The sequence below is a fragment of the Peromyscus leucopus genome, chromosome 6 (genome assembly GCF_004664715.2).
Source record: "Peromyscus leucopus breed LL Stock chromosome 6, UCI_PerLeu_2.1, whole genome shotgun sequence".
Taxonomy (NCBI): domain Eukaryota; kingdom Metazoa; phylum Chordata; class Mammalia; order Rodentia; family Cricetidae; genus Peromyscus; species Peromyscus leucopus.
Window position 1 is genome coordinate 81,573,698 of NC_051068.1, and position 14,096 is coordinate 81,587,793.

A 14,096-nucleotide genomic window follows, 5' to 3' on the forward strand; every position below is an offset into this window, starting at 1 on the left:
CTGTCTGTGTCTCTGTGGGGGTCTGGTGTGTCTCTGTGTGTGTGGGTGGGTGTGTCCTTGCACTCAGGTTTCTCACACTCACTATTCATGCCGTCCTGTCCGAGGTACACAGAGCACACAGGCTCAGATGCCCGCAGGCACAGGCTGAGCTTCTCTGTGTTGTGCTGGGACCTCAGGCCCGACATGCAGCCGGGCATTCACAGGACAGACAAACTCCCCACTGTCCTGAAGCATCTCAGTCAGAGACAGATGTATAACTATGACTCAGAAATGCTGCTTTAAATGGCACCGCTGAGTGACAGCCCAGGAGGCAAAGGAGCGGGCTCTCGTCCTAGAGCAGATGAGATCTAAGTTGGTCTGAAGCGTGAGGAGAGCTGAAGGTGAGGGAAGAGAAGGGCAGAGCAGACAAAGGGAGCAGAAGGTGACCCAGAGCCCTGCTCCTGGGCGCTGGAGAGGCTACACACAACAGCCACCCAGGGGCCCCTGCCGTTCTCCCTGCAAACTGGTCCACCACCACACACAGGGAGTGGGAAGTGTTTGTGTTCCAGCCCAGCTCTGAAGAGCATCCCCCACCCCCACCACACCACAGAGAGATGTGCTGGTGGCCCCTTCATTCATCCCTGGCCCAGACCCAGCACTCAGGGAACCCCACTGTAAATGGTAATTCTCTAAAGGCAACTAGCCCACCCCTCACCCACTGTCCTCACCCACGATCTAGACTAAACACCAGCCTGATGAGGAACATCCCGAAGACAGGCAGTTTGATGTGACGTGTGGTGGACGACAAAAATGCACCCAGAAGGGTGCTAGTGTGGAGAACGTTACAGGTAGAGCACTGGCCTGAGTTAGCAGCAGAACCAAGGCCACGGCTTGCCGTACAGGCCATTCCCTGAGAAGCTCAGGATGAGGATGCTATGCCAGGCTTACTGTGTCCTCCCCAACAGCTCATGACAGGGAGCACCACCAGGGCCAGGTGAGCACTACGGGGTGAGTCTGTTGGATCCAAGCCTTGTGTTTATGACAGTCACCACATTTAGACTTTCTCTATGGCCTCCAAAGGAGGTTTGAGTATTTGAAATACAATTGTTAAATGCAAACTTCTGAAACACATAACGGGATTTTTGTAAGCTTATCTAATAACTCTTTACTTCTTTTTTTTTTTAATCTATACAAAGACTGAAAATAATGAACATGACCCAATTCTGTCTCACGCTTCACAAATAGACAGTATTGGTCCTGTGTACGAAAAGTGAGGCTTAGAGAAGCCAGATCTTAGTCCTTCCCCGCAACGACCTTCCTTTCCAGCCTCCCGAGGCTCAGAGACCAGGGCCTAACCACTGAAGGTACCACCCCTGTCCTGAAATCCCTTATAGTCTCTTCTGGCTAGTCTACCCCAATCACCCCTAACCCTCAGCTCCCCGGGGATGTAGCTGGAGTCATTCCTCCAGCACCTCATCCCCATAGCCCAGTTCTGCACCTTCCCTGTTAGAGGCCAGGCCTGCCCCTCTCCAGACCCTCTCGGGTACCATGGATGGGTGCTGCCTCCACTGCCCTGGTCCCTCATCTTTTCGTGTTTGGTCATTTCTGAGAAAGACCCCCAAGAGATGCCTCCAGATAGTCAAGTCCCAGTATCACCCCCACTGGGACTGTCTAGAACACCCGCTTCCCTCTGAGTCTCCTCTGAAGCATCACTACCAAGCCAGGAGCTTCCAACCGGGAGACCCTGCCTGTCTTACCATCCTCCCCATTTGCCTGCTGTCAAGACAAACTGAGATGGGACCAGGCAGCAAGAGGACGCCCGCCTCAAGGCCTTCCAAGACAAGTGAAAACAAGTCTAATCCTTCACTATCACTGGGTGACGTCACTGTGACTCTAAAAGGCTGACTCCAGTTAACGGAAGTCTGAATTCTTACCCTGTCCTAGGGAAAAGCCAGTCAAAAGAAAGCAGTACCAGGGCTGAGGAGATGGCTCAGCCAATACAGCACTTGCTTGAGAGCATGAACACCTGAGTGTGGGCCCCAGAACCCAGTAAAGATGCTGGGCACGGTGGTACCCGTGTGTGACCCCACACTGGAGGCGAAGATAGGAGAATCCCTGGGGCTCCTTGATCAGCCAGTCTAGACTGCCCGGTGAGCGAGCTCCAGGCCAACGAGAAATCCTGTCTCAGGAGAAGTGGATGGTGTTCCTGAGGATGATGTTCAAGAGGTTGTCATCTGACCTCCACGTGCACTCCTGCATGCTCCTGCACACACACACACACACACACACACACACACACGCACACGCACACGCAAAGAAAAGGGGAAAGGGGAGTAGAAGCATACCCATGCAGCCTCCAGAAGAGTACTTTCTCGGGAGTCCACACAGACTCCAAGCTCTGGGGATCTCCCCTTGAAGCTTGTCTGCCTGTTCCCCACGGTGACTGAGGGTCCATTGAAACCCAACAGAAAAAAATACCAGCAAATCTACCTTCAATCCCTGGTCTCGCTCTGTGGTGGCCCTAACAGGAAGAATGTGCAAGGCTGAGAGCGAAGGCGTTCCATTTACTGGACACCACAGTCTTCCCTGGGAACTTGGCTGCTGGCACCTGGTCTCAACTGCCAGCCTCAAAGTAGACCAACATGAATACGCCCTGAGCACCGATGATCAATCTGTGGCTCTAAGAAAGAATAGGACACTGTCTAGGGTTCCAATCACCCAAGACAAACAGCAGCTTATGACGCTGGAGCCTTCCAAGACGTTTTGCATTTCCCATCCTTATCTGCAACAGCAATGAAGTCCTACTCTTTGTTAACCTGCAGATCCTCTCCAAGGCCTGAGTGTCCTCTACTCAGCCCTAATACCACACCCTGGCCTCTAATCCTCAGATACCCTCTCTAGAAAGCTCTAGAGTGGGAAGACAGGTGGACAACACCTGCCTAGTCTCCTCCACCTCAGCTTGAAATAGCCATTCCTTCCGTGAAAGTTTCTACTCACCAACCACATACCTATCCCTCCCCAACTCATTTGGCCATAGCTCTGGCTACACAGTATACAGCAGGTAAATCCAACCCATATTAGTGCTGAGCTCCGTGCCATTGAAAAACAAGAGAAAACGGTCTTTGAAGAAATGCAGTGTTTATTGGGAGCTTTCCACTTGATAAGTCGAGTGTGTGTGTGTGTGTGTGTGTGTGTGTGTGTGTGTGTGTTTAGGGAAAACATGGTCTGATGTAGTTGTATAATCAGATAGCCTTAGCCAGCCCAACACGATTGTTGGCCCTGTCGAAGACACTGTAGAACTCCCGAATGAAAACATCCCCCAGGATCCACATCTGGGAACCAAACTTGAAGCCACTGGAGCAGGAGGAGTCCGGTTCCTGGAAAAGGCAACACTGAGATGAAGTTGGACTCAATGACAAGCGTTTTTTACCCCATCGCTCAGTTACTCTCGCTTGTCTCATTTCATCCTTGAAATCATCTTCCCAGGTAAACAGAGAGAATGGGATTCATCAGATGAAGAAAGTAGGGACTGACGAGATGGCTCAGCGATCACCAGCACATGCTTCTTGCAGAGGACCAGAGTTCCCAGCATCCACATTAGGTGGCTCAAAACTGCCTGTAAGTCCAGCTCCAGGGAATCTTACGCCCTCTTCTGGCCTCTACAGGCAACTGTATTCACATGCACATACACCCCCACCCCCACCCTACACACACACACACACACACACACACACACACACACACTAAAAATAATGTACTGGAGAGAGGGCTCGGGAGTCAAGAAGCACTTGTTGCTTTTCCAGAGGACCCAGTTTCAGTTTCTAGCACCCACATGGTGACTCACAACCATTGGTGACTCCAGTTCCAAGGGATCTGATATCCTATTCTGATCCCCATGGACACTAGGCTCGCACATATTGCATATACAAACAAGCAGCCAAAATGCTAAGACACATGAATGAAAATTTAAAATTTTTGTTTTGTTTTGTTTTTTTGAGGCAGGGTTTCTCTATGTAGTTCTGGCTGTCCTGGAGCTCACTTGGTAGACCAGGCTGGCCTCAAACTCACAGAGATCCTCTTGCCTCTGCCTCCCAAGTGCTGGGATTAAAGGCAGAAAAGAATCTTTAAAAAAATGAAACTGACTTAATCTGAAGTTATTTTGGTGAGCTCCTATGGCTCTAAGTCCTGACCCAATGTACTGTACCCCACATCTAACCCCTTACCATCACACTGAACATCCATTGCCCTAATAATCATTAGTTTGGGGTACTGGAGATCAGGCCATGCTTAGACTAGCAGTCCCCACAACAGACAAAATGAGCTGTGGAAATCCTAGATAGAATTCTAAGCCACCGGGACTTGGAAGTTTGAACAGTGGATGGAGGTCTCGGTGGGTGGTTTGGGTCCAATCTATATCCCTCCTCCAAGCCCTTGGTGTCCCTCCTGTTTCCCATTTCTTTCAGCAAGGAGCTATCACGGCCACACAAATAGGCTCAATGACAAATGCTGTGGCCCACTCAAAAGGCCTTGCAGGCTTTGTCTGGTCCATGACATTTGTCCTCACCAAATTCACTGACTTGGCAAAGTTCCAGGGGAAGAGATGCTAGATGGACCCAGAGCATCGCTCTCCTGAAGCTCATACCTGGTTGGTATAGGCTGAGGGTGGCAGCGGGAACTTCCTGCCATGGATCTCAAAGACAACTGTGGGCATGATAGCCAGCCTCCAGCAGTCGATTTTAAACTATGGAACAAGAGGGTACAAAAAAAGGTCACAACAAAGGTCACAGAAAGCATAGCTTCTCAGAGGACCAGGAACTGGCACTCCTACAAGGACAGACCAAAGCTGGAAGGGATACATTGCTCACTCTTGAAAAATGGGCTCACCCAACATTCTTCTTCAGCATTTCTTCTGTGTAGAAAGGCGCTCTTGATTTGCAGGGGGTGGGGAGGGGGTCTCCAGAGGTAAGGAGAGGGCCTGACCTTACCTGGCTATACTGGCCCTGCACAGCCCCAATGGCCTGCTGGATAGTCAGGATGTCTCCATCAGGACCCGACAGCAAGGCAGTGCCTGTGTCCAGAACGGCTGGACAACCACCTTGACAAGCCACCACTTCATCATTGATTGTGATCCTGCAAGATTAAGCAGAGGGGTTTCACAGTTCCAACCTGTATCTCCCTGAGTCCTTCCCGCCCCTGCCAAGATCCTCGAGGAAGGAAGGAGATCCAGACCCCCCTTTTTTTGAGCCTCTTCTTGGAATCCCGCCCCCCCCAAACTTTCCAAATTTAGAGAAAAGGCTGAACTATCTCCCCTCAATTGGTAGGTAAAGTGAGAACAGCTCAAACTGCGAGGGTCCCAATAACAACAAAACGATCCATTTGTGTGCCATTCCGTGAGCAGACCCAAACCCGTTGCCTGAGGATCCAGTTTTCTCTGCCGTTTACTTGATGCATGTCTCGGATGAGTCTCCCAACATTTGTAAACTTGGGCTTCTCATGAACAAAATGGGTACATGAGCAATCCCTCAATCAACTTAAGGACGGTCATAAGGCTCAGACCAAAAGTCTGTCACTTACACACTGAGGACAACACCGGCACCCAACCTCCTACAGGCTCGGTGGGAACCAATGAAACAGCCATATAACCACTCGGCACCGTGTCTCCCAGGCAGTAGGCGTCGGTGTGGCCAGTGCAAGGTGGATGCGCAGCATAACCACTTGCAAAGGATGCTGGCCTCACAGCTGGCTATCAGAATCAATCAATAATCGCAGAGCTACTGGGTGCCGTTCTTTCAGGCCCTGTGGTGTGACTCCTGAGCCGCCATATCCACACATCAAGAGTCAGCCTCTCCAAAGGGCCCATGCAAGGTTCTGCTCACCTACCTGTCCACTGTGAACTGCCAATATCCCTGCACAGTCACAGGCACCCAGTGCAGTGAGCCTACAAAGTAGGACTGATCGATGGCCCCCAGCGTGAGCATGCTCCCTTGGTCATTCCTGGAACCAAGAAAGGCCTCTCTGTGGCATCAGACGCCCCTGCTGGTGAGGAGTGCCCAGTCCCACCCCAAGGCAGATGGATGGAAACCCGAAGGCTTTCCACTACCTCCCTCCAGCCCCACCCCACAGCTGCAGTTCCCCGTTCCTCTGATCCACAGCCCTGATTCAGCGCTGCCATGGGAGAGGAGGTGGTGACTCACCATGCAGGTCGGGGGACCACCAGGTTCTGACCTGCTACCCTAGGTCTTCCCAGCACCCCCTGGACCTCCACCCAGGGCATCTAGAGAAGGAATCTTCATAAGGCCCTACACTTTGGGTTAAAACCGCCTCCCAGAACCGGATCCCTCCTGCTCCCTCTGGGTACTGTTGCGTGCTCAGTGGGACACACTCACACCCTTCCTCCTCCACTCACACTGTTTCACCTCCTGGAACTCCAGCCCTTCCTACCGCCAGGTTTTAGAACATACTACCTGCTGCCTAAAACGTGCTGACTCTCTGGCCCTCACCTGGGTCATTCCCACTCATGTTTGGTGAAACCTGCCCTGACTTGTCCTGTGTGCATGTTCACACATGTGCACACAGGTATACAGACCCATGTCAGAGTGGACATTTATATTTTAAGGTACCTATATGCCCCATTCTTTGCTGGGGTGCCCTTCTCACAATTACTTGATTACAGTGTGAATTACTGTGTACGGACAATTCCCTTTGCTAAAGTCTATCTTCCAGCTTGTCTTGATTGCTGATGTGTATGCCTATGTCCTGACATAACCTCTGCCTAGTAAATATGCATGGAGTGAATGAATGAATGAATGAATGAATATCTAAATGCATGCATGAATGAAAGGTACCAATTCCTCTTTGCCCGGGGTCCCCTCTCCTCAGCTGTCCAGCCTCTTCTCCTGGGGGTGCTCTTGTTCTCCTTGAGCAGCCACCTCCCTGAGTCTGAGCTGGGCTAGGTCATCGTAAGAGCAGGAAGGTGACGTGAGGGGCACTGGAGCAGGTTCCCCCGGACTCCAGGCCTGTCTCAGACGCTAGTGCCTGAATAAGCATCCCTCTTTCTCTCTCCCTGGTGGAAGGAGAAGCCAGAACTCTACGGGATCTCAAAGATGATGACAAATGACTCCTGAGATCCTGTGTCTTTAGAAGAGCATGCTGAAAGCCCTCTTCTAGAGATGGGAACAGACTTTGCTTTTGTTGTAGTTGTTTGTAGCTGTGGTTTGTAGTACCAGAGATTGAACAGGCCCAGCACATGCTAAGCAAACCCTCTAACACATCCCTAGCAAGGCTTTGTTTTTTTGTCTTTTTGTTTTCGTTTTTAACTTAAGGTAGAATGAAAATCATCTTTGTCCCAGTAAACTCTAGCTGCATAAATGACTCCAATAGAGTCTTTGGACAGAAGGTAGAGGTGCCTGGAAACCAGAATGGAGATGGTTTGGATGGTGGTGGCTACCTTGACCGGCGGTGTCTCCAAGAGGCAGACATTGCCCTCAGCCAGCAGCCCTTACCAGGCACAAAGTCAGACCCTTGGTGGATGCAGCTCCTACCTGCTCATGTAAACAGAGAACAGGTCTTGGGCGACCAGGTGCCTCTTCATCATGTTGTCAAATATGGGTACTGAATACTTGGAGGCAAGAGAAGGGTAGGACAGCCCCAGGATGCCATCAAATGGAGAGTAGCTGAAGATTTCACCTGGCTCCTGGGTACTCAGGCCCACAGTCTGGTGGGGAACTACAATATCAGAGACCTGCAAAGAAGAAGAAAAAATTGCCATGATGACTTCCACCAAGGAGCTTCTTCAGCAAGAGACACAGAGAAGTTCAGGGATGGAGCAGCCTGCCTAGGATCACAAGTCAGTGTCGGCATCCAGCCCTCACTGGCCTGTCTACCCTTTTATAGATAATGCAGGCTTATTTTCAGCTTAAGAGATTGGAGTGAGCTGGATCCTCCACATTTTCTGCTTGGTTTTGAAGAACTGGTCTGATGAGGAGAAGAGCATTCAGTGTAGACATGGGTTTCATGTTGGGGACAAGTCCAAAGGAAGTGGGATGGTGACTGTTCCATCACTGCCTGCAGAAGCAGCTGCGCCTTCGCCTTCCTGGTCCTCTCTCAGACACGAGCCGAGGAGGCATCACCACTCACAAAGCGGGTGAGTCACCTGCCGACGGAGCTTGAACAAGCTCCTCTCCAGGTCTCCACCCCTTATCTGATGAACGGAATAATAATGCCCAAATCTTAACTCGGTGCCAAAGTTAAATAACTGGACACCCATTGAGTGTTCACTGAATGTCTGTGTAGCTGGAGAATTTTTTCCTCCAGCTCCCATCAAGCCCCATCAGTCCCGGAGCCCATTTATAAAATAAACACACTGACTTTTATATTATTTAAACTGTTTGGCCATTAGCTCAGGCCTATCATTGTCCAGCTCTTACTCTAATATTAAGCCCATTTTTGTTAATCTATATGTTGCCACATGTTCCGTGGCTTTACCTGTTGTCTCTACATGATGTTCCCTGAACGGCAGCTGGTGTCCCTTTTTTTTTTTTTTAACCTTTCTCTCTTTTTTTTTCCTCTTCTCTCTCTTAGTCCTGCCTATACTTCTTGTCTGGCTACTGGCCAATCAGTGTTTTATTTACACAGAGCGATATACACAACAGTCTGTTTATTGAACAGCTGTTGCTAAAGAAGGTGGTTCTTGATTTGCCCATTTCCCTAGAGGGTAGATGTGTCCACCAGCCTGCTCGGAACCACACAAAGGGTTGAAGCAGGCCTCCTGCCTCTGCTCTGTCCCACAAAATTCATCAACCTCCACACTGGGCAGCCAATGTGAGCTTTAAAATCTGAAATCAAGCCAGCCACACAGACTACAACTGCCTCGTGCATCTCAGTGGAGGCAGAACAGAATCATCCCTTCTGGCCCCAGCTCCCACAACTTACCTTAGCTCACTTTGCCCCCACGCTGGCCTCTGTCCCCTTCCTCACCTGCCCCAGCTCCTCCCAGGCCCAGGATTCTTGCACTTCCTCTTCTTCAGTGCTGACCCCAGACCATCTCAAGCCTGGCTCCCGGAAGTCTATCACTTGGGTTCTAGTTTGCAACAGACCACCGTGCCCACCAAACCTCCGTCTTCTGATTGCCAAGCACTCTCTCCCACACGTTCCAGTTTTGGTTTCTTCTTACCCTCACTCAACAGTGTTCAAAGCCATCTGACTTGTCTTTTGTGTGCAGACCGTGCTCAGCCAAGGCCGCCTGAGTGCCTTTTGCTAGGAAGCATGAGGCGAGCAGGTCCGCTCTCCTCTTGTCCATCACTGTGTCTTCCTTAGAGCAAGCATTCATGGTGTGAGTGAACAGTGGCTAAGTGCTAAGGAATAACTCGGCTCTCTTTCTTTCAGCCAACAAACTATTACTGAGGGTCTCTGATGTGCCAGATGTAAGGCTTTGGGGATGTAGCAGTGGACAAAAACAAGTCCCTGCCTCGGAGAATGTTTTATCCAACAGGAGAGGCCAGCACTGACTTTTTGAAAGCAGTGATAGAGCAGGTGCCAATGAGCCCTCGAAGAAAACTGTATCATGGTGAGGTCACAGGCAGTGTGTGATTTTATAGGACGGTGGGAGACCTTGTTGAGAGAGTGACACTCTGCTGAGAAGCAAAGGCTGGAGGTAGACCAAGCCAAGGGGAAGGGAGCTAGAGGTGACATGACCATAGACAGAGTGTGTGTGGAGTAAACTGAGCGACACAGGCCAAGTGTGGCCAAGATGGGGAAATGAACACCAGGAGCTGGGAGGAAGTGCTCAGGTGGAGTTCTGAGAACAGAAACAAGAAGCAGTGGAGGAAGGAAGGGAGCGTCACACAGATGACTATCCGTGTGAGTCCCTCTCAGAATCCTCATCCACTGAGCCTTCAGTGGACGGGACCCAGGGGACCCTCATTCCCACCAAATGCACAACCCATTGGAACCAGGGTATCTTGGGGGAGAGAAAGCTGCAGGGAAGGCCAGGCGAGCCCAGGCCATTGCCACCTCACTTACTGTGACAGTGTCATAGCCCAGGAAGCCCTTCACTCTGCCAGTGCCATACTGGACAAACAGGGGCTTGCTCAGGTTCTGGAAGGTGAAGGACTTGGACGGGTCAAAGCGGTGATGGTTCTCTGTAACAAAGACCCAGATCAGAGGATCCTCGGTGCCATCTTGCCCTCAACATTCCCAGGGAGGGTGGTAACCCTCACTAGACCTTGTAAGAACAGGGCCATCTGTGTATCAGCCATTCTCTCTGGGTAAGTCAAGCAGTCTGGTCTCTCTGCAGCATGGTCCCATAGTTTAGTCAAGAAAGCCCAGCCCAACCCCACCCCCTGCCCATGCAATTCTAAACATGAAAGAAAAAAAACCCAGGTGTGTGGTTTCCATGCCCATTTTCTCTGTTATCTGAGTAAACTTAGCCAAGATTCTTCTCTTCTCTAGACCTCCATTTCCACGCCTGGGAGACCGGAAAGGAAGGGACAAGAGGGGTACGTAGGGTGGGAAGTCACTCACGGCAAACCCTGCTGCTACAGTAGACCGAGGGCACCCAGAGTTCCGAGGATCCCGTGTCAAACACCACCGTGAACTCCTGGGGTGGTGTCCCGATGTAGATCGTTCCGAAGTACTCACTCTAAAGACAGACAGCTCTGGTCAGAGGTGTAGTCAGGGGTTGGGGGGGGCACTGGGGAGGAGTTGGTGCTAGGCACAGAGTCCTGTGGGTCCTGTGTTTTCTATTCAGAGACCTGGGAAGAGGGCCGTCAAGGAGGAGAGAAGAAAAGGCTGTGCCCACTCCACAGGGGGGAGGGATCTTCACCTTTAGCCCCCCCTGCACTCCCGTCCCAAGCCCCACAGCGGTGCTGGAATCAGCTCAGAAGCACACCACGGACCAGAAGTCAAGTCCTGCCTGGGAAAGAGATCAGGGGACCCTCCCGAGGCAGGAAGAAGCTAGCCACAGAGGTGGGGCATCTGCTGAGGGCAGAATCCCAGGAGCCCATCCCAGCTCCTGCCCCACCTGCCCCCGCCGGCGCCCTTGAGGCCGGGGTGGCACTGTGACCCCGATATAGAAATGGAAGCGCAGGGACACAAGCACTGGTTGTTTGCTGCCAAGAGAGGCGGCAGAAGGGGCTCCAGAGAGGAAAAGGGCACAACGGTGTTCTTGCCTGGGCGGGAAGAGGAGAAAAACGCAAGCCGTGCCTTAGCAGCTGAAGACTGGGCACCTGCGGTCACCACATCTGATGACCGCACACTAAAACGTGCTTCCGCTCATCCAGGGAAGCAAGCCGTATGACAGAGGTCATTTGAACTCAGACCCACCCCGGCAGGGCTTTTGAAGCCCTGAAGAACAGAGGGGCTGATTTTGTTGAATCTGCTGGCCCATGGTAGAGCTACTGGCGGCAGGGAGGTGGCCTCCGTGCCCCCACGGGCTCCCCAATTCCTGAAAGAGGGAATGTTCTGGCAAGGCAAGAACCTAGGAGCCTGAGAATTCGTCCCTGAGAAGGCCTGCAGAAACACTCACATCTAGGTAGTTGGTCAGAGGCTCACTGGCCACCATGCCAGTGTTGGAGCCCTTCTCGATGAACTCATACTGGTGTCTCCTCAGAAAGTCCTCCAGCAGTCCACGCTCCTTCAGGGTGTTTCTCAGAGACTTCCCTTTGTGCAGAGGGATCCTGAGGTGGGGTGGATTCACAGTCAGGGAGACTGGGCTCCGTGAACCACCCCATGCTGTTGTTCCCAGCCCAGCCTCTGGCCAACGTTCCACCAACAATGATGTTTCCAATTTTAAAAAAGCATGACCCAATTAAAATAATAGATTCTATGTTGATTTACAGATCACTGTCTAGCTTCATTAAATACAATGCCCTGATGCTTCTCATTCCTTTTCTTTTCCAGCGTGGTAGAGACTTGCTATATTTATTGTATGACACATTAAGTAGTAAGTCTTGTTACCCACGGTTTGAAAGATGCTAAGCGCACCATCACTTACTGGGTCACCAGATGCTTACTGTGTGCCAAAGCACCGAGGACACACAGTGAAAGGGGCATAGAAGGAGTTCTCTGTGCAGAGAGAATGATGTCCCCTACACAGAGGGACCTGCTTCCGCCATTGATGCCACCCTTTGCCAACCCCTTCTTTTCTCTCTGATAGTGTTGTCACTAAAGTGACTGGAAAGTCTTCAGAGATTTCCTCAGCAAGAGTAGGGACATCAAACAGGACCTCTTGGCCCAGGTAAGGTTTGGGATAATGGATCAAGTCAACTGGAAAGAAAAAAGAAAGAAAGAGAGGAAGACCAAAAGAGGAAATTGCAGAAGAAAAGGCTCTAGACCTGGTTCTGCCATGTTCCTGGGCAACCTGAAAACTGCCACAGCCACCTGAGCTCCCACCAGGAGGCTCCCCAAGTCCTCTACACTGGGAGGCTGCCAAAGCCCTCTGAGCTTCACATTGGAGAGTTCAAGTGCCTTCATCTTCAGTCTCTTCTTGCACAATAGGGTTGGTCCTGCCTCTGCAACACTTTTTTATTCTGTATTTGGCCCGATGACCATTTTCTTCCCTGCAGACTGAAGTGGAACTTTGTGCATAGTCCCTAACGCTCATAACAACCATGTCACCCTCCTAGGGGGCTGGTGGGAAAGACAGTTTGAGATTACAGAAGGGTTAATGCCACACAGGGGCTTCAGGGGCCTCTTCCTCCAGACGGAAGCCAGTTACAAACAGAATGCAGCCTCCACCTCATGCAGAGGCAGGAGGCCAGCCCTGCCTGGAATTCACCCCAGGGTCCTCAGCTCCAGCTCTGTCTCTTGTATAGCTCCCAGCAAACCTTGGACCTGGGAAAAACTTTCTTGTCAGGACATGCTCCCTCCTAGAGAGCCCTCACCGGCCATAGACACTCAACCTCTTTTTTGCGGATCCAATATAGAAGGCGTTCCGTCTTCTCCATGGTCAGGCCTTGACAGAACACACATAGGAGCATCTGGGTTGGGCGTGGGGGCAACAGTAGTGCAAGCCCAGCCAGGCTGAGCCCTGGCTCCTCCATTACTAGCCACGTGGTATTGGGCAGCTCAGGGACTCTCCCTGAACCATGGTCTCATCTATAAAATGCAAGTCACCCAGTCCACGGCAGTATAGGTGATGTCCTAGTGTGGAGGAGAACCTTCAGACCTCTAAAGGAGCTCTTACATCAAGGTATCTCTTTTGATGAAGGCATATATCGCTCCCACGGAATGTCCAGTACTATTTGAAGCATTTTTACAAATATTAATTCATGCAGTCTCATAACAGCCCTAAAAGATGGGCAACCCAATGACCCTAAGGTCATAGCAGAGGAAGAAACTAAGGCCCAGACTGTCCAAAGGGTGATAGAGCTGAGGGCCAAATGCCAGGTAGTTCAGTTCTAGAAACCATGCCTTCCTATCCTTGGGCTTCCTGTCTGGCGACCTGTCCTCAGGATCACATTCAATATGCAAAGACAGGTGTGACAGCGGCCCCTCTGGAGTCTCCCCAAGGGAACTGAGGGCTGGAAACGCAGCCATCCACCTGCCCATAGAGGCTCCAGGCAATGCCCTCCCCAGGGTCCAACATTCACCTGGTGACCACATGGCTCTGAGAGATGGCGAGGACAGCAAGGAGCAGCGCGAAGCACCTCATTCTGGACAGCAGGCAACCGCCACTCTAGCCAGGGCCCACCCTTGCAGCCTTTATAGAGTGGGGCTCCTTCTGGCTGGATGCCCAGACTTCAGCAGCACCCCCAACTTCAGGCTGCTCCACAAACATAGTAAGATAGCACCTAGACTACCCAAGACCCATAAAGATAAGAGCTGCAAACTCTACCATTCTAAAGACTTCAAAGTTGAAGGGTACACAGGCCTTCAGGCTGGGAAAAGTCAACACAGGCCCCTCTATACCAAATTCCCCTCTAGACAGGCTTTCTGAGCTAACACAGGTGGGGCTACTACCAGGAACCTGTTTCAAGTTCCGCCTTCCGCTCTGTGAGCAGCCGGGCCCCAGACCTCCCCTCCTTGGATCCCTCCCTAGGCCAGGCTTCACTGGATGTCCAAGGTGCTCCTGATTTCCATCTCTCCCAGGCCAGTTTTCCAGAAGGGGCTTAGCCTGT

The 14,096-nt window shown here is 51.4% G+C and overlaps 1 protein-coding gene across 1 annotated transcript; it reads right to left on the minus strand.

Moving 5' to 3' along the window:
* Nucleotides 1-3,100: 3,100 nt before the first annotated feature.
* On the minus strand, nucleotides 3,101-13,671 carry LOC114685263 (chymosin-like). The gene is made up of 9 exons (XM_028859842.2): nucleotides 13,569-13,671; nucleotides 11,504-11,654; nucleotides 10,501-10,618; nucleotides 10,000-10,118; nucleotides 7,521-7,720; nucleotides 5,860-5,973; nucleotides 4,965-5,109; nucleotides 4,622-4,720; nucleotides 3,101-3,356 (listed from the first exon to the last, which is right to left on the minus strand). The coding sequence occupies exons 1-9, from the start codon at nucleotides 13,628-13,630 to the stop codon at nucleotides 3,222-3,224; spliced, it is 1,143 nt and encodes a 380-aa protein (XP_028715675.1). The 5' UTR covers nucleotides 13,631-13,671; the 3' UTR covers nucleotides 3,101-3,221.
* Between the last annotated feature and the right edge of the window lie 425 nt (nucleotides 13,672-14,096).

What these genes read in the sequence shown, in the direction of transcription:
- LOC114685263 (XM_028859842.2), bottom strand. Translation starts at nt 13,630, where the DNA reads ATGAGGTGCTTCGCGCTGCTCCTTGCTGTCCTCGCCATCTCTCAGAGC. An exon ending in CAGAGCCATGTGGTCACCAG is followed by an intron (nt 11,655 to 13,568) that starts GTGAATGTTGGA and finishes ACCCCACCTCAG; the next exon opens with GATCCCTCTGCACAAAGGGA. An exon ending in TGCAGGGCCAGTATAGCCAG is followed by an intron (nt 4,721 to 4,964) that starts GTAAGGTCAGGC and finishes CTTGTTCCATAG; the next exon opens with TTTAAAATCGACTGCTGGAG.